This window comes from Bombina bombina, chromosome 7 (genome assembly GCF_027579735.1).
Source record: "Bombina bombina isolate aBomBom1 chromosome 7, aBomBom1.pri, whole genome shotgun sequence".
Classification (NCBI taxonomy): domain Eukaryota; kingdom Metazoa; phylum Chordata; class Amphibia; order Anura; family Bombinatoridae; genus Bombina; species Bombina bombina.
Window position 1 is genome coordinate 629,598,218 of NC_069505.1, and position 21,772 is coordinate 629,619,989.

General features: G+C 36.7%; 1 protein-coding gene across 3 annotated transcripts in view; it reads left to right on the plus strand.

Moving 5' to 3' along the window:
• Positions 1-21,772, plus strand: part of LOC128635655 (oocyte zinc finger protein XlCOF22) — a 109,903-nt gene that overhangs the window by 5,776 nt on the left and 82,355 nt on the right. For all 3 annotated transcript variants that reach the window (XM_053688746.1, XM_053688748.1, XM_053688747.1), the window contains exons 2-3: positions 14,567-14,679; positions 14,816-14,934. In XM_053688746.1, the coding sequence (XP_053544721.1) occupies positions 14,848-14,934 (87 nt within the window). In that variant the 5' untranslated portion in view covers positions 14,567-14,679; positions 14,816-14,847. The remainder of the gene's footprint in view (positions 1-14,566; positions 14,680-14,815; positions 14,935-21,772) is intronic.

Sequence of the window (21,772 nt, forward strand, 5' to 3'; positions counted from 1 at the left end):
AATATGAGGGTATATTTATATATTGTGTATGAGGGGTACAGTGTGTGTAATATGAGGGTATATTTATATATTGTGTATGAGGGTACAGTGTGTATAATATGAGGGTATATTTATATATTGTGTATGAGGGGTACAGTGTGTGTAATATGAGGGTATATTTATATATTGTGTATGAGGGGTACACTGTGTGTGTAATATGAAGGTATATTTATATATTGTGTATGAGGGGTACTGTATGTGTAATATGAGGGTATATTTATATATTGTGTATGAGGGGTACAGTGTGTGTAATATGAGTGTATATTTATATATTGTGTATGAGGGGTACTGTGTGTGTAATATGAGGGTATATTTATATATTGTGTATGAGGGGTACAGTGTGTGTAATATGAGAGTATATTTATATATTTTGTATGGGGGTACAGTGTGTGTAATATGAGGGTATATTTATATATTGTGTATGGGGGTACAGTGTGTGTAATATGAGGGTATATTTATATATTGTGTATGAGGGGTACTGTGTGTGTAATATGAGGGTATATTTATATATTGTGTATGAGGGGCACAGTATGTGTAATATGAGGGTATATTTATATATTGTGTATGAGGGGTACAGTGTGTGTAATATGAGGGTATATTTATATATTGTGTATGAGGGGCACAGTGTGTGTAATATGAGGGTATATTTATATATTGTGTATGAGGGGTACTGTGTGTGTGATATGAGGGTATATTTATATATTGTGTATGAGGGATGAACTGTGTGTAATATGAGGGTATATTTATATATTGTGTATGAGGGGTACAGTGTGTGTAATATGAGGGTATATTTATATATTGTGTATGAGGGGTACAGTGTGTGTAATATGAGGGTATATTTATATATTGTGTATGAGGGGTACAGTGTGTGTAATATGAGGGTATATTTATATATTGTGTATGAGGGGTACAGTGTGTGTGTAATATGAGGGTATATTTATATATTGTGTATGAGGGGTACAGTGTGTGTGTAATATGAGGGTATATTTATATATTGTGTATGAGGGGTACTGTGTGTGTAATATGAGGGTATATTTATATATTGTGTATGAGGGGTACAGTGTGTGTAATATGAGGGTATATTTATATATTGTGTATGAGGGGTACAGTGTGTGTGTAATATGAGGGTATATTTATATATTGTGTATGGGGGTACAGTGTGTGTAATATGAGGGTATATTTATATATTGTGTATGAGGGGTACAGTGTGTGTGTGATATGAGGGTATATTTATATATTGTGTATGAGGGGTTCAGTGTGTGTAATATGAGGGTATATTTATATATTGTGTATGAGGGATTCAGTGTGTGTAATATGAGGGTATATTTATATATTGTGTATGGGGGGTACAGTGTGTGTAATATGAGGGTATATTTATATATTGTGTATGAGGGGTACATTGTTTGTAATATGAGGGTATATTTATATATTGTGTATGGGTGGTACAGTGTGTGTAATATGAGGGTATATTTATATATTGTGTATGGGGGGTACAGTGTGTGTAATATGAGGGTATATTTATATATTGTGTATGGGGGGTACAGTGTGTGTAATATGAGGGTATATTTATATATTGTGTATGAGGGATACACTGTGTGTAATATGAGGGTATATTTATATATTGTGTATGGGGGTACAGTGTGTGTGTAATATGAGGGTATATTTATATATTGTGTATGAGGGTACAGTGTGTATAATATGAGGGTATATTTATATATTGTGTATGAGGGGTACTGTGTGTGTAATATTAGGGTACATTTATATATTGTGTATGAGGGGCAGACTGTGTGTAATATGAGGGTATATTTATATATTGTGTATGAGGGGTACAGTGTGTGTAATATGAGGGTATATTTATATATTGTGTATGAGGGTACAGTGTGTATAATATGAGGGTATATTTATATATTGTGTATGAGGAGTACTGTGTGTGTAATATGAGGGTATATTTATATATTGTGTATGGGGGTACAGTGTGTGTAATATGAGGGTATATTTATATATTGTGTATGGGGTACAGTGTGTGTAATATGAGGGTATATTTATGTATTGTGTATGGGGTACAGTGTGTGTGTAATATGAGAGTATATTTATATATTGTGTATGGGGGTACAGTGTGTGTAATATGAGGGTATATTTATATATTGTGTATGGGGGGTACAGTGTGTGTAATATGAGGGTATATTTATATATTGTGTATGAGGGATACACTGTGTGTAATATGAGGGTATATTTATATATTGTGTATGGGGGGTACAGTGTGTGTGCAATATGAGGGTATATTTATATATTGTGTGTGTAATATGAGGGTATATTTATATATTGTGTATGAGGGTACAGTGTGTATAATATGAGGGTATATTTATATATTGTGTATGAGGGGTACTGTGTGTGTAATATTAGGGTACATTTATATATTGTGTATGAGGGGCAGACTGTGTGTAATATGAGGGTATATTTATATATTGTGTATGAGGGGTACATTGTTTGTAATATGAGGGTATATTTATATATTGTGTATGGGTGGTACAGTGTGTGTAATATGAGGGTATATTTATATATTGTGTATGGGGGGTACAGTGTGTGTAATATGAGGGTATATTTATATATTGTGTATGAGGGATACACTGTGTGTAATATGAGGGTATATTTATATATTGTGTGTGTGCAATATGAGGGTATATTTATATATTGTGTGTGTAATATGAGGGTATATTTATATATTGTGTATGAGGGGTACAGTGTGTATAATATGAGGGTATATTTATATATTGTGTATGAGGGGTACCACTGTGTGTGTGTGTAATATGAAGGTACAGTTTATATATTGTGTATGAGGGGCTACTGTGTGTGTAATATGAGGGTATATTTATATATTGTGTATGAGGGGTACAGTGTGTGTAATATGAGGGTATATTTTAATATATTGTGTATGAGGGGCACAGTGTGATAATATGAGGGTATATTTATATACTTTATTGTGTATGAGGGGGTACTGTGTGTGTAATATGAGGGTATAATTTATATATTGTGTATGAGGGGTACAGTGTGTGTAATATGAGGGTATATTTATAAATTGTGTATGGGGGTACAGTGTGTTGTAATATGAGGAGTATATTTATATATTGTGTATGAGGGGTACAGTGTGTGTAATATGAGGGTATAGTTATATATTGTGTATGAGGGGGTACAGTGTGTGTAATATGTGGGATATTATTTTATCATCATTGTGTGTAATATGAGGATCTATTTATATATTGTGTAGGAGGGCACACTGTGTGTAATATGAGGGTATATTTATATATTGTGTATGAGGGGTACAGTGTGTGTAATATGAGGGTATATTTATATATTGTGTATGAGGGTACAGTGTGTGTAATATGAGGGTATATTTATATATTGTGTATGGGGGTACAGTGTGTGTAATATGAGGGTATATTTATATATTGTGTATGGGGGTACAGTGTGTGTAATATGAGGGTATATTTATATATTGTGTATGAGGGGTACACTGTGTGTAATATGAGGGTATATTTATATATTGTATATGAGGGGTACAGTGTGTGTAATATGAGGGTATATTTATATATTGTGTATGAGAGTACAGTGTGTGTAATATGAGGGTATATTTATATATTGTGTATGAGGGGTACACTTTGTGTAATATCAGGGTATATTTATATATTGTGTATGAGGGGTACAGTGTGTGTGTAATATGAGGGTATATTATATATTGTGTATGAGGGGCACACTGTGTGTAATATGAGGGTATATTTATATATTGTGTATGAGGGGTACAGTGTGTGTAATATGAGGGTATATTTATATATTGTGTATGGGGGGTACAGTGTGTGTGTAATATGAGGGTATATTTATATATTGTGTATGAGGGGTACAGCGTGTGTGTAATATGAGGGTATATTTATATATTGTGTATGAGGGGTACAGCGTGTGTGTAATATGAGGGTATATTTATATATTGTGTATGAGGGGTACAGTGTGTGTGTAATATGAGGGTATATTTATATATTGTGTATGAGGGGCACACTGTGTGTAATATGAGGGTATATTTATATATTGTGTATGAGGGGTACAGTGTGTGTAATATGAGGGTATATTTATATATTGTGTATGGGGGGTACAGTGTGTGTAATATGAGGGTATATTTATATATTGTGTATGAGGGGTACAGTGTGTGTGTAATATGAGGGTATATTTATATATTGTGTATGAGGGGTACTGTGTGTGTAATATGAGGGTATATTTATATATTGTGTATGGGGGGTACAGTGTGTGTAATATGAGGATATATTTATATATTGTGTATGAGGGTACAGTGTGTGTAATATGAGGGTATATTTATATATTGTGTATGAGGGGTACTGTGGGTGTAATATGAGGGTATATTTATATATTGTGTATGAGGGGTACAGTGTGTGTAATATGAGGGTATATTTATATATTGTGTATGAGGGTACAGTGTGTAATATGAGGGTATATTTATATATTGTGTATGAGGGGTACAGTGTGTGTAATATGAGGGTATATTTATATATTGTGTATAAGGGGTACAGTGTGTGTAATATGAGGGTATATTTATATATTGTGTATGAGGGGTACAGTGTGTGTGATATGAGGGTATATTTATATATTGCGTGTGTGATATGAGGGTATATTTATATATTGTGTATGAGGGGTACAGTGTGTGTAATATGAGGGTATATTTATATATTGTGTATGGGGGGGGGTGCAGTGTGTGTAATATGAGGGTATATTTATATTTTGTATATGAGGGGTACAGTGTGTGTAATATGAGGGTATATTTATATATTGTGTATGAGGGGTACAGTGTGTGTGTAATATGAGGGTATATTTACATATTGTGTATGAGGGGTACAGTGTGTGTAATATGAGGGTATATTTATATATTGTGTATGAGGGGTACAGTGTGTGTAATATGAGGGTATATTTATATATTGTGTATGAGGGGTACAGTGTGTGTAATATGAGGGTATATTTATATATTGTGTATGGGGGTACAGTGTGTGTAATATGAGGATCTATTTATATATTGTGTAGGAGGGCACACTGTGTGTAATATGAGGGTATATTTATATATTGTGTATGAGGGGTACAGTGTGTGTAATATGAGGGTATATTTATATATTATGTATGAGGGTACAGTGTGTGTAATATGAGGGTATATTTATATATTGTGTGTGTAATATGAGGGTATATTTATATATTGTGTATGGGGGTACAGTGTGTGTAATATGAGGGTATATTTATATATTGTGTATGAGGGGTACACTGTGTAATATGAGGGTATATTTATATATTGTGTATGAGGGGTACAGTGTGTGTAATATGAGGGTATATTTATATATTGTGTATGAGGAGTACAGTGTGTGTAATATGAGGGTATATTTATATATTGTGTATGAGGGGTACAGTGTGTGTAATATGAGGGTATATTTATATATTGTGTATGAGGGGTACAGTGTGTGTGTAATATGAGGGTATATTTATATATTGTGTATGAGGGGTACAGTGTGTGTGTAATATGAGGGTATATTTATATATTGTGTATGAGGGGTACACTGTTATATGAGGGTATATTTATATATTGTGTATGAGGGGTACAGTGTGTGTAATATGAGGGTATATTTATATATTGTGTATGAGGGGTACAGTGTGTGTGTAATATGAGGGTATATTTATATATTGTGTATGAGGGGTACACTGTGTAATATGAGGGTATATTTATATATTGTGTATGAGGGGTACAGTGTGTGTAATATGAGGGTATATTTATATATTGTGTATGAGGGGTACAGTGTGTGTAATATGAGGGTATATTTATATATTGTGTATGAGGGGTACACTGTGTGTAATATGAGGGTATATTTATATATTGTGTATGAGGGGTACAGTGTGTGTAATATGAGGGTATATTTATATATTGTGTATGAGGGGTACAGTGTGTGTAATATGAGGGTATATTTATATATTGTGTATGAGGGGTACAGTGTGTGTAATATGAGGGTATATTTATATATTGTGTATGAGGGGTACTGTGTGTGTAATATGAGGGTATATTTATATATTGTGTATGAGGGGTACAGTGTGTGTAATATGAGGGTATATTTATATATTGTGTATGAGGGGTACAGTGTGTGTAATATGAGGGTATATTTATATATTGTGTATGAGGGGTACTGTGTGTGTAATATGAGGGTATATTTATATATTGTGTATGAGGGGTACAGTGTGTGTAATATGAGGGTATATTTATATATTGTGTATGAGGGTACAGTGTGTGTAATATGAGGGTATATTTATATATTGTGTATGAGGGGTACAGTGTGTGTAATATGAGGGTATATTTATATATTGTGTATGAGGGGTACAGTGTGTGTAATATGAGGGTATATTTATATATTGTGTATGAGGGGTACAGTGTGTGTAATATGAGGGTATATTTATATATTGTGTATGAGGGGTACAGTGTGTGTAATATGAGGGTATATTTATATATTGTGTATGAGGGGTACAGTGTGTGTAATATGAGGGTATATTTATATATTGTGTATGAGGGGTACAGTGTGTGTAATATGAGGGTATATTTATATATTGTGTATGAGGGGTACAGTGTGTGTAATATGAGGGTATATTTATATATTGTGTATGAGGGGTACAGTGTGTGTAATATGAGGGTATATTTATATATTGTGTATGAGGGGTTACGGTGTGAGTAATATGAGGGTATATTTATATATTGTGTATGAGGGGTACAGTGTGTGTAATATGAGGGTATATTTAGTATAATTGCTGTGATGAGGGAAGGTACAGTGTGGTGTAATATGAGGGTATATTTAAATATTGTGTATGAGGTGGTACAGTGTGTGTAATATGAGGGTTATTATTTATATAATGTGTAGTGAGGGGTACAGTGTTTGTAAATATGAGTGTATTATTTATATATTGTGTACTGAGGTGTAACAGTGTGTGAGAATATGAGGGGTATATTTATATATTGTGTATGGGGGTACAGTGTTTTGTGTAATATGAGGGTATATTTATATATTGGCTGTATGAGGGGTACGTGTCGTGTTAATATGAGGGTATAATTATATATTGTGTATGAGGGATACATTGTGTGTAATATGAGGGTATATTATATATTGTGTATGGAGGGGATACGAGTGTGTGTACTATGAGGGTATATTATATAATGTGTATGAGGGTACAGTGTGTGTAATATGAGGGTATATTTTATATTGTGTATGAGGGGTACTGTGTTTGTAATATTAGGGTTTATATATTGTGTATGAGGGTACAGTGTGTGTAATATGAGGGTATATTTATATATTGTGTATGAGGGGTACAGTGTGTAATATGAGGGTATATTTATATATTGTGTATGAGGGTACAGTGTGTGTAATATGAGGGTATATTTATATATTGTGTAGGAGGGCACACTGTGTGTAATATGAGGGTATATTTATATATTGTGTATGAGGGGTACAGTGTGTGTAATATGAGGGTATATTTATATATTGTGTATGAGGGTACAGTGTGTGTAATATGAGGGTATATTTATATATTGTGTATGAGGGGTACAGTGTGTGTAATATGAGGGTATATTTATATATTGTGTATGGGGGTACAGTGTGTGTAATATGAGGGTATATTTATATATTGTGTATGAGGGGTACACTGTGTGTAATATGAGGGTATATTTATATATTGTATATGAGGGGTACAGTGTGTGTAATATGAGGGTATATTTATATATTGTGTATGAGAGTACAGTGTGTGTAATATGAGGGTATATTTATATATTGTGTATGAGGGGTACACTTTGTGTAATATCAGGGTATATTTATATATTGTGTATGAGGGGTACAGTGTGTGTGTAATATGAGGGTATATTTATATATTGTGTATGAGGGGCACACTGTGTGTAATATGAGGGTATATTTATATATTGTGTATGAGGGGTACAGTGTGTGTAATATGAGGGTATATTTATATATTGTGTATGGGGGGTACAGTGTGTGTGTAATATGAGGGTATATTTATATATTGTGTATGAGGGGTACAGCGTGTGTGTAATATGAGGGTATATTTATATATTGTGTATGAGGGGTACAGCGTGTGTGTAATATGAGGGTATATTTATATATTGTGTATGAGGGGTACAGTGTGTGTGTAATATGAGGGTATATTTATATATTGTGTATGAGGGGCACACTGTGTGTAATATGAGGGTATATTTATATATTGTGTATGAGGGGTACAGTGTGTGTAATATGAGGGTATATTTATATATTGTGTATGAGGGGTACAGTGTGTGTGTAATATGAGGGTATATTTATATATTGTGTATGAGGGGTACAGTGTGTGTGTAATATGAGGGTATATTTATATATTGTGTATGAGGGGTACTGTGTGTGTAATATGAGGGTATATTTATATATTGTGTATGAGGGGTACAGTGTGTGTAATATGAGGATATATTTATATATTGTGTATGAGGGGTACAGTGTGTGTAATATGAGGGTATATTTATATATTGTGTATGAGGGGTACTGTGTGTGTAATATGAGGGTATATTTATATATTGTGTATGAGGGGTACAGTGTGTGTAATATGAGGGTATATTTATATATTGTGTATGAGGGTACAGTGTGTAATATGAGGGTATATTTATATATTGTGTATGAGGGGTACAGTGTGTGTAATATGAGGGTATATTTATATATTGTGTATGAGGGGTACAGTGTGTGTAATATGAGGGTATATTTATATATTGTGTATGAGGGGTACAGTGTGTGTGATATGAGGGTATATTTATATATTGCGTGTGTGATATGAGGGTATATTTATATATTGTGTATGAGGGGTACAGTGTGTGTAATATGAGGGTATATTTATATATTGTGTATGGGGGGGGTGCAGTGTGTGTAATATGAGGGTATATTTATATTTTGTATATGAGGGGTACAGTGTGTGTAATATGAGGGTATATTTATATATTGTGTATGAGGGGTACAGTGTGTGTGTAATATGAGGGTATATTTAACATATTGTGTATGAGGGGTACAGTGTGTGTAATATGAGGGTATATTTATATATTGTGTATGAGGGGTACAGTGTGTGTAATATGAGGGTATATTTATATATTGTGTATGAGGGGTACAGTGTGTAATATGAGGATCTATTTATATATTGTGTATGGGGGTACAGTGTGTGTAATATGAGGATCTATTTATATATTGTGTAGGAGGGCACACTGTGTGTAATATGAGGGTATATTTATATATTGTGTATGAGGGGTACAGTGTGTGTATATGAGGGTACTATTTATATATTATGTATGAGGGTACAGTTGTGGTGTAATATGAGGGTATATTTATATATTGTGTGTGTAATATGAGGGTATATTTATATATTGTGTATGGGGGTACAGTGTGTGTAATATGAGGGTATATTTATATATTGTGTATGAGGGGTACACTGTGTGTAATATGAGGGTATATTTATATATTGTATATGAGGGGTACAGTGTGTGTAATATGAGGGTATATTTATATATTGTGTATGAGAGTACAGTGTGTGTAATATGAGGGTATATTTATATATTGTGTATGAGGGGTACACTTTGTGTAATATCAGGGTATATTTATATATTGTGTATGAGGGGTACAGTGTGTGTGTAATATGAGGGTATATTTATATATTGTGTATGAGGGGTACAGTGTGTGTGTAATATGAGGGTATATTTATACTATTGTGTATGAGGGGCACACTGTGTGTATTATGAGGGTATATTTTATATATTGTGTATGAGGGGTACAGTGTGTGTAATATGAGGGTATATTTATATATTGTGTATGGGGGGTACAGTGTGTGTGTAATATGAGGGTATATTTATATATTGTGTATGAGGGGTACAGCGTGTGTGTAATATGAGGGTATATTTATATATTGTGTATGAGGGGTACAGCGTGTGTGTAATATGAGGGTATATTTATATATTGTGTATGAGGGGTACAGTGTGTGTGTAATATGAGGGTATATTTATATATTGTGTATGAGGGGCACACTGTGTGTAATATGAGGGTATATTTATATATTGTGTATGAGGGGTACAGTGTGTGTAATATGAGGGTATATTTATATATTGTGTATGGGGGGTACAGTGTGTGTGTGTAATATGAGGGTATATTTATATAGTGTATGAGGGGTACAGTGTGTGTGTAATATGAGGGTATATTTATATATTGTGTATGAGGGGTACTGTGTGTGTAATATGAGGGTATATTTATATATTGTGTATGGGGGGTACAGTGTGTGTAATATGAGGATATATTTATATATTGTGTATGAGGGTACAGTGTGTGTAATATGAGGGTATATTTATATATTGTGTATGAGGGGTACTGTGTGTGTAATATGAGGGTATATTTATATATTGTGTATGAGGGTACAGTGTGTGTAATATGAGGGTATATTTATATATTGTGTATGAGGGTACAGTGTGTAATATGAGGGTATATTTATATATTGTGTATGAGGGGTACAGTGTGTGTAATATGAGGGTATATTTATATATTGTGTATGAGGGGTACTGTGTGTAATATGAGGGTATATTTATATATTGTGTATGAGGGGTACACTGTGTGTGTGTAATATGAAGGTATATTTATATATTGTGTATGAGGGGTACAGTGTGTGTAATATGAGGGTATATTTTATATATTGTGTATGAGGGGTACTGTGTGTGTAATATGAGGGTATATTTATATATTGTGTATGAGGGTACAGTGTGTGTAATATGAGGGTATATTTATATATTGTGTATGAGGGTACTGTGTGTGTGTAATATGAAGGTATATTTATATATTGTGTATGAGGGGTACAGTGTGTGTAATATGAGGGTATATTTTATATATTGTGTATGAGGGGTACAGTGTGTGTAATATGAGGGTATATTTATATATTGTGTATGAGGGGTACAGTGTGTGTAATATGAGGGTATATTTATATATTGTGTATGAGGGGCACACTGTGTGTAATATGAGGGTATATTTATATATTGTGTATGAGGGGCACTCTGTGTGTAATATGAGGGTATATTTATATATTGTGTATGAGGGGTACTGTGTGTGTAATATGAGGGTATATTTATATATTGTGTATGAGGGGTACTGTGTGTGTAATATGAGGGTATATTTATATATTGTGTATGAGGGGTACAGTGTGTGTAATATGAGGGTATATTTATATATTGTGTATGAGGGGTACACGTGTGTGTAATATGAGGGTATATTTATATATTGTGTATAAGGGGTACAGTGTGTGTAATATGAGGGTATATTTATATATTGTGTATGAGGGGTACAGTGTGTGTGATATGAGGGTATATTTATATATTGCGTGTGTGATATGAGGGTATATATATATATATATATATATATATATATATATATATATATATTGTGTATGAGGGGTACAGTGTGTGTGATATGAGGGTATATTTATATATTGTGTATGAGGGGTACAGTGTGTGTAATATGAGGGTATATATATATATTGTGTATGAGGGGCACAGTATGTGTAATATGAGGGTATATTTATATATTGTGTATGAGGGATACACTGTGTGTAATATGAGGGTATATTTATATATTGTGTATGAGGGGTACAGTGTGTGTAATATGAGGGTATATTTATATATTGTGTATGATGGGTACTGTGTGTGTAATATGAGGGTATATTTATATATTGTGTATGAGGGGTACAGTGTGTGTGTAATATGAGGGTATATTTATATATTGTGTATGGGGGGGGGGTGCAGTGTGTGTAATATGAGGGTATATTTATATTTTGTATATGAGGGGTACAGTGTGTGTAATATGAGGGTATATTTATATATTGTGTATGAGGGGTACAGTGTGTGTGTAATATGAGGGTATATTTACATATTGTGTATGAGGGGTACAGTGTGTGTAATATGAGGGTATATTTATATATTGTGTATGAGGGGTACAGTGTGTGTGTAATATGAGGGTATATTTACATATTGTGTATGAGGGGTACAGTGTGTGTAATATGAGGGTATATTTATATATTGTGTATGAGGGGTACAGTGTGTGTAATATGAGGGTATATTTATATATTGTGTATGAGGGGTACAGTGTGTGTAATATGAGGGTATATTTATATATTGTGTTTGAGGGGTACAGTGTGTGTAATATGAGGGTATATTTATATATTGTGTATGAGGGGTACAGTGTGTGTAATATGAGGGTATATTTATATATTGTGTATGAGGGGTACAGTGTGTGTAATATGAGGGTATATTTATATATTGTGTATGATGGGTACTGTGTGTGTAATATGAGGGTATATTTATATATTGTGTATGAGGGGTACAGTGTGTGTGTAATATGAGGGTATATTTATATATTGTGTATGATGGGTACTGTGTGTGTAATATGAGGGTATATTTATATATTGTGTATGAGGGGTACAGTGTGTGTGTAATATGAGGGTATATTTATATATTGTGTATGAGGGTACAGTGTGTGTGATATGAGGGTATATTTATATATTGTGTATGAGGGGTACAGTGTGTGTAATATGAGGGTATATTTATATATTGTGTATGAGGGGTACAGTGTGTGTAATATGAGGGTATATTTATATTTTGTGTATTTGGGGTGCACTGTTATATGAGGGCATACTTATGTATTGTGCATGAGGGGCACACATGTATTTGTTGTATTTGTATATATATATATACACAGGGAGTGCAGAATTATTAGGCAAGTTGTATTTTTGAGGATTAATTTTATTATTGAACAACAACCATGTTCTCAATGAACCCAAAAAACGCATTAATATCAAAGCTGAATATTTTTGGAAGTCGTTTTTAGTTTGTTTTTAGTTTTAGCTATTTTAGGGGGATATCTGTGTGTGCAGGTGACTATTACTGTGCATAATTATTAGGCAACTTAACAAAAAACAAATATATACCCATTTCAATTATTTATTTTTACCAGTGAAACCAATGTAACATCTCAACATTCACAAATATACATTTCTGACATTCAAAAACAAAACAAAAACAAATCAGTGACCAATATAGCCACCTTTCTTTGCAAGGACACTCAAAAGCCTGCCATCCATGGATTCTGTCAGTGTTTTGATCTGTTCACCATCAACATTGCGTGCAGCAGCAACCACAGCCTCCCAGACACTGTTCAGAGAGGTGTACTGTTTTCCCTCCTTGTAAATCTCACATTTGATGATGGACCACAGGTTCTCAATGGGGTTCAGATCAGGTGAACAAGGAGGCCATGTCATTAGATTTTCTTCTTTTATACCCTTTCTTGCCAGCCACGCTGTGGAGTACTTGGACGCATGTGATGGAGCATTGTCCTGCATGAAAATCATGTTTTTCTTGAAGGATGCAGACTTCTTCCTGTACCACTGCTTGAAGAAGGTGTCTTCCAGAAACTGGCAGTAGGACTGGGAGTTGAGCTTGACTCCATCCTCAACCCGAAAAGGCCCCACAAGCTCATCTTTGATGATACCAGCCCAAACCAGTACTCCACCTCCACCTTGCTGGCGTCTGAGTCGGACTGGAGCTCTCTGCCCTTTACCAATCCAGCCACGGGCCCATCCATCTGGCCCATCAAGACTCACTCTCATTTATTCAGTCCATAAAACCTTAGAAAAATCAGATATTTCTTGGCCCAGTCTTGACGTTTCAGCTTGTGTGTCTTGTTCAGTGGTGGTCGTCTTTCAGCCTTTCTTACCTTGGCCATGTCTCTGAGTATTGCACACCTTGTGCTTTTGGGCACTCCAGTGATGTTGCAGCTCTGAAATATGGCCAAACTGGTGGCAAGTGGCATCTTGGCAGCTGCACGCTTGGCTTTTCTCAGTTCATGGGCAGTTATTTTGCGCCTTGGTTTTTCCACACGCTTCTTGCGACCCTGTTGACTATTTTGAATGAAACGCTTGATTGTTCGATGATCACGCTTCAGAAGCTTTGCAATTTTAAGAGTACTGCATCCCTCTGCAAGATATCTCACTATTTTTGACTTTTCTGAGCCTGTCAAGTCCTTCTTTTGACCCATTTTGCCAAAGGAAAGGAAGTTGCCTAATAATTATGCACACCTGATATAGGGTGTTGATGTCATTAGACCACACCCCTTCTCATTACAGAGATGCACATCACCTAATATGCTTAATTGGTAGTAGGCTTTCGAGCCTATACAGCTTGGAGTAAGACAACATGCATAAAGAGGATGATGGGGTCAAAATACTCATTTGCCTAATAATTCTGCACTCCCTGTGTGTGTGTGTATATATGTATGTATATATATATATATATATATATATATATATATATATATATATATATATATATATATATATATAGATATATAGATATATAGATATATATGTATATGTGTTGTAGAAAATAACCTTTTTTCTCTTCCCTATTTAGGTGATTCTTTACAACAATACCACCACTGTGGAGAGTGTTGACCATAGACCATCATTGACACACATACATTTAATATTCGGTGCAAGAACAAACCAGAGATAGAAAAATGAAGGGTATAATTCAGCAGACGTGCAATATTGTTTATATCTTCCCCTCTCCTCCTCTTGCTGAACCTATAATGTCTGTACCTACAAATAGAACCCTTCTTCTGATCAAATGTAAATACACCTATTATATGTTTCCTTGTAGGTTGCAGCCTTTCAACTTCTTCATAACAGATCATGGATAAGTCCAGTAAGGAGAAAAATAATCTAAGTGAAAAGCTACTGAACCACGCTCTGGCGATCGTCTACTTATTGACTGAGGAGGTGAGAGCTCCTGTACAATATATATTGATACCGAATATACATAGGTTTGCTTGTGTACAGGTGTATGTAGGGGAAACAACTTGTAAATGTACAGTGATATAAGCTGTTTGGCAGATCTTACCAGACCTCCGTTTTATTGCTTATACAGCATCTAAGGGGTTATATAGAGATAAAAGTGAGATCAGTTTAAAGGGACATGAAACCCAATTTTTTTCTTTCGCGATTTAGAATGAGCATGTCATTTTAAACAACTTTCTAATTTACTTCTATTATCTCATTTGCTTCATTCTCTTGATATCACTTGCTGAAAGCATATCTAGATATGCTCAGTAGCTGCTGATTGGTTGCTGCACATAGAGGCCTTGTGTGATTGGCTCACACGTGCATTGCTATTTCTTCAACAAAGGATATCTAAAGAATTGAGCAAATTAGATAATAGAACTAAATTGGAAAGTTGTTTAAAATTACAAGCCCTATCTGAATCATTAAAGTTTAATTTTGACTAGACTGCCCCTTTAATATTAAAAATAGGAGCAACAGAAATGTTTTAATATATCTTTCTAGAATGTTTTTCGCCTCATTTCCTTTAATCCTTATGGTTTCTAGTCCCCTGGGAATGACTGTGCCAGGGTGTGACATATTAGTTTATAATCGTTATTTAAAATGACACATACAGGAAACATGTTCAGTAACAAACAGACCAGTAATTTAACCTGATGATTGCCAGCTACACTCACATCTTAGTGATTTAACCCTTTGGCTTTCAGTAAGACATAGCTTAGTGATTTAAACAGTTGGCTGCCATTAACACTCTCGAGCATCCACAGGAGGTTGAAAATAAATTAAAATGACCCCCTTCCCCCACATTGACACATTTCAATAAGCTTTAAATGGGCCACAGTACAAGCTAGTGGGGCCTATAATCCCTTATAGGAGATAAGGAAAATCTCCTCTTTCAATTGAAGGGTCATTTGATTCCCTGGGTCAAAGATCTTCTGAGTGGTAAGACACGACATTTAGTGGAATATATGAGGAGGGATTCTGAAATTGTACCTCAGCGAAAATAAACCCTCACACCTATGTAATCTCTTGTGTATATGTGAGTGAGTGTTTGTGCATGAGCAAGTAGGTTTTTATTTAGCTAAATCTCTAATTACATAGCCTTGTTCATAAAGCAGAGTTAATGCAGATACATTTATTTGTAAAAATGTTATGGGACACCCGGGCTTTGTGTATATGTGTGTGAGTGTTTGCGTATATGTGTGTGAGTGTTTGCGTATATGTGTGTGAGTGTTTGCATATATGTGTGTGAGTGTATGTGTATATGTGTGTGAGTGTTTGTGTATATGTGTGTGAGTGTTTGTGTATATGTGTGTGAGTGTATATATGACTAAGTGTTTGTGTATATATGACTGAGTGTTTGTGTATACAGGGAGTGCAGAATTCTTTTATAAAACGTTTTTTATTGAGGACATATTGTTAACAGAGTACTTTTCTCAAGTAGAGGTATATATAACATCAAAAATCAATAAAGCATAAAAAGTACATTTACATGTGCAAGGTTCAGTAACTGCAGAATATCAATGATAGTGTAAATTTCTCCCTGCAAGGGAGTCCTCGTTTTTACAGAGGTCACCTTTTGTACATATATAGTAAACTTTCATGAGTATACCATCGTATATCATCATTCTACAAAGGTGTTAATCTTAGAACAACAATCCAGTCAATGGAAGTAATTGAGTAGTGTGGTTTTAACTGTTATGTTACATCACAGTTTCCTATAGATATGGAGGGCCCTCAGACCCCTCTCCACTCATTATCTGCTAGTGGGAATATTGGGCTTCCGTCTCGGGTTCTGGGAAGGTGTGGGGGAAAAGGGCATATGTAGGGGTTGGAGGTTGAGGTAGTTGGAAGAGGCGTATTCCTATTTATCTTCCTATTTCTGAGTGTTCAAGTGGGGGTGAGGCGAGTCAGCATGGTTTCCCACGGTTCCCAAATCAGGCAGTAGTTGTGTAACTGCCCTTGTTCCCTGGCTACATAGTTTTCCATATTTTTGATATAGTTCACTCCCTCAATTACACTCTGTATCCTGGGGGGTTGGCTCTTTTTTTCCAATTCCTAGCTATTAGTAATTTAGCAGAGATGAGGATATATACCAAAAGCTTTTGTTTGGATTTGGGGAGCTTGTCCACACCTAGGTGTAGTATGGCCAGGGCTGGGCTCAAGGTTGGCGTTAGCTCTAGGTCTGTACAGATCTTTTTGATTTTCTGCCAATAAGTCGTCAGTTTAGGACAGGTCCACCAGACGTGGATGGGGGACCCCGACTCTCCGCACTCCCTCCAGCATTGTTGTGGGTGGTCAGGAAAAAGCTTCTGTAGTTTTGTGGGTACTAAGTGCCATCTGGTGATTATTTTGAAGTATAACTCATAGAGAGTGACACAATGGGTTGCTTTTTTCGTTAAGCTAATGGCCTTGCCCCAGGCATCTGGTGGGAATATGGCCTGTAAATCTCTCTCCCATGCGGCCATATGAATTGTTTTTGGAATAGTCTCTTCTTCAATTAGACAGTGATAGTGTACTGTGAGGGGTTTATGTTGTTGGGTATTGGTTGTCCACCTTGTCTCCCAGATAGTCAGATCTCTCAATGGTTCGCCTAAGAAGCCCCAGGATTTCAACAATGTACGGAGTCTCAGTAAGTCAAATTGGTGTTTGGGAGTTAGCGTAGGGAGGCTCAGCATGTCTCTGTGTTCTTAATTGTCTGTTACAGTAAAAGTCGCCCACTGTGTTTATACCCGTAGTAGCCCATGTGCTAGGATGTGTATTGAGTAGCCCCACCAAAAGGGCCCTTATTGGGTGTATTGGTGAGGGGTGCGGGGACACCAATTTGTTATGGCGTAGCTTGTACCAAGCTTCTTGGCACCCTTTCACTATATTGTTAGCGACGTGTACTTTGGTTTGCCAGTGTGGGGGTAGCCAAAGCAAATCTTCGAGATAGATGTAAGCTGGTAGTGAGGCCTGCTCTAAATCTCTCCACCTCGTTGGGGGGAGATCTTTACCCCACGCTGTAGCATGAGTTGGCATTGCCGCTTCATAATACTTCCGAATGCTAGGGAGACCAAGGCCTCCTTTCTCTATCGGCATCTGCAGGATGTGTGCAGCTACTCTGGGTCTTTTATCTTGCCAAGTGTATGAATTAAAGAGGGTCTGAAACTTTCTAATCAATGTGTATGGGACTGGCATCGGAATGCAGCGGAACAGGTAAGTGATCTTTGGTAAGATCATCATTTTAAGAGCCGCTATTCTACCCATCCAGGATATTTCACTGTATCTTTTAGAGTGAAGCTCCGATGTGACGGCTGTTAGTAGTTTTTCAAAGTTTTCCTTGATCACCACTGACTTTTTATGGGAGAGAAAAACTCCTAGGTGGCGAACTGCTTTGCAAGACCACTTGAAAGAGTAGGCAAGCTGGATCTCTTCCCGTTCATGCTGCGGAATATTAATGGAATAGGCCTCCGTCTTGGTCACATTGAGTTTGTAATATGAGATTTCTCCGAATTGTGCGAAAAGGGCCATTAATGGGGGGATAGAGTCAGTTGGGTCGGAAAGAAAAAACGTAAGATCGTCGGCAAATAGCGCGAGCTTCTGGGGGGTGTCATGCATCTGCACTCCATGAATCTGTTTCGATTCTCTAATTGCGATCGCCAGGGGCTCAATAGCCAAGACAAACAGCAGAGGGGAGAGGGGGCATCCCTGTCTAGTTCCGTTACTAATCGTGATCTTGGGAGAGCAGAATCCTAATCCTCTAACAACCGCAGTGGGGGCCGAGTACAGCGCCTTGGTCGCTGTGATGAAGGAATCTGGTATTCCAAATGCTGATAGAGTTTGAAATAGGTAGTCCCATCTCACCCTGTCGAAGGCCTTTTCGGCATCAAATGACAGGGTGAGTACCGGAAGTCCCATATCTGCGGCCTCTGAGAAGATATTTAAGAGGCGCCGAGTATTATCGGAACCCTGTCTTCCTTGTACAAAGCCCACCTGATCTAGGTGTATAAATGTCTGTAGGTGCTTCCCTAGCCTATTAGCTAATATTTTAGCGTAGATTTTTGCATCTACATTAATGAGTGAGATGGGTCTGTAGCTAGAACACAGTAGTGGGTCTTTACCCTCCTTATGAATTGTAGTAATGTTTGCTTCCAGGAATTCTGCTAGGAAGGCGCCTGTGGTTGCTACTTTATGGAATAGTCGGAGCAGTATCGGTGTTATGATCGGGCTAAGTGTTCGATAGAACTTTGTCGTGAACCCATCTGGCCCAGGAGCCTTGTGAGGTGCGAGGTCCTCTATTGCTGTTTTAACCTCTTCTAATGTGAACTGTCGCTGCAATTCGGTTCTAGATTCCTCAGTTAGTGTGGGTATAGGTAGGGTTTCTAAGAATTTGAGGATGTCACCATGGCCAGGTCTGCCAGCTGCTTCAGATTGCCCAAGATTGTATAGGGAAGAGTAATAACTAGCAAACGCAGCGCCTATTTCTTTAGGAGAATGTACCACACCATTGCAAGTCGCTATGTGAGGTATCCTTTTCTGCAATGTGCGCATGCGCAGTTTGTTAGCTAGAAGTTTGTCTGCCCTATTGCCTTTGTGATAATACAATTGTTTGAGATTACGTAGAGTTTCCTGGACCCGGGTTAGATCTCTCTTGGAGATTTCTTCCCTAATAAGTCCAATTTGGCTGGCGACCTGAACACTAGGGCTCGTTTTGTTTGTCTGCTCAAGAGCGCGAAGATCCCCATATAGTTTTGCTAATGGCTGGCTATTCTCTTTACGCAGTCGGGCCATTTTCTTAATAAAGTGACCCCGTAGGAATGCTTTAAGAGCGGCCCAAACCATGTCAATATCAGTGGCTCCTGTGTCATTATGTGACAAACTCCTTCACAACCTTCTGGAGTGCTGGAAGTTCTATATCAGAGAGCCATTGCTCAGGAAGCCGCCATGGCGGCCTATTAGTCAGGGCTTGTAGCTGAGTGAAATCTAAGCAGACCATGTCATGGTCTGACCACGTACACGGCCTGATGGAAGGGTTGGCAAGTTGGTCCAGAGACCACGAGTCACAGAATATATGATCAAGTCTGGAATATGAATTGTGGGCTTTTGAGTAGTGTGTAAAGTCTTTCTCGGAAGGTGCTAAGCATCTCCAAGCGTCATAGAGGTTGTGTTGGTATATGAGTTTCCGGAAAGCGTTGGAAGTAGAGGAGATGTTCCTGTCGGAGTGTGTCGTGATGGTGGATTTCTTGTCTTTGGCTGGGTCCCAGACCATATTGAAATCTCCCCCAATGATTAGGTGTCCTCTTTTGATCTGTTCTACGTGTGCTAATAGTTTGCGGAGGAAGGGGACTTGTTTGGAGTTAGGTGCATATAATGAGACTAGTGTGAACAGTGTGTTGTTAAGTGTACAGATAAGTATCAGGTACCTACCTTCACTATCTCTTTCAATATACTCCATGGTATAGGGCAAGTCTCTACTAACCAAGAGGGCAACTCCTTTAGTCTTGCCCTCAGGATTGGAGGCAGTTTCACATACTGGGAAGTATCGGGAAATTCCAGAGAGTCGGGGTTCCCCCATCCAGTGTGTCTCCTGTAGGAACATGATATGTATTTTATGTGTTAGGAGATATCGCTGTAACAATTTCCTCTTAGTGGGGGAGTTTAAGCCTTGCGCATTTAGCGTAGCTATACGTATCGGGGTCATTTTGGGGGTGGCGGGGGGATGCCCGGGTTACTTGGGGTGAAAAATCAGTCTAGCAGTCAAGTGTGACAAATCAGTCCGATGCTGTGGGGGCTAGGAAAACGTGATATGTATTAACTGAGAAGTATTTATAAAAGGAAATCACTATGACTGGATAAAAGTGATAAGTGTACACTTTCGCAATGAGTGCACCAACCGGTCTTTGCCAGTGGGGCACAACTAATGTAGTGGGGGGGAGCTAAGCGGAGAGGGGTCCTTGGCCCCGCCGACTTAAAAAACGGGTTATAAGTCTGTGGAGTGAAAAAGCATATATATTGCATATGTACTTCATATAAAATAAAACATTCAATGCTGTAACTCTCATAATATAAACATTAACCTCAACATCAATAGGAGGAATCATGAATAAAACTAGGCGATACTTCATAGAATGATTGGCGGCATATTAGCTTCCTTTGCTTTTCTAGGTATTACTTAACTCCCTGTACCTTATATAGAGCTCTATTGATTATATACTCCTACTCTCGTTAGGAACCTGACCTGCGTCTTATCGCAGCTGAACTAGCTGAGGGGGGATTAGGGTTATATCTCAGGATCCTCTATATGACAGATAGCTGGGTCATTAATCGATGTAGACATTACTTAAGGTGGTGGTTTATGTCTAACGAGGGTGGATCACTACAGGACATAAAATTATCCCTAATCTTTTAGGATACTAACTGTGGATCTATGTGTCTTAGGAGTTAGGAACTTACAGCTAGGAGTATCGGTAAGGACAGGTTATTCACCTGGTGAGATGGCCGCATTTAAGTTAAGTTAGACGCCTCTATGCTCTCAATGTAAGGGAGTAGTATAAATAAACTTATGGGTGCTCAGTTGCCTAAATATATAGAACTGTGTAATAAATTGCTAACATGTATGTGGTCAATTACTCAATACAACAAAACAATTGTTGAAATGTAAGCAAAGCAAGAAAACAGAAATGTTTAAGGATTATGGCAAATGTCCATCACCTGGGCAAGCAAGCAAACAAACTATAATATATAATTGCTTAGATCTCACCCATCTTCATCTTGCTTAGTCAGCATGACAGTCCTT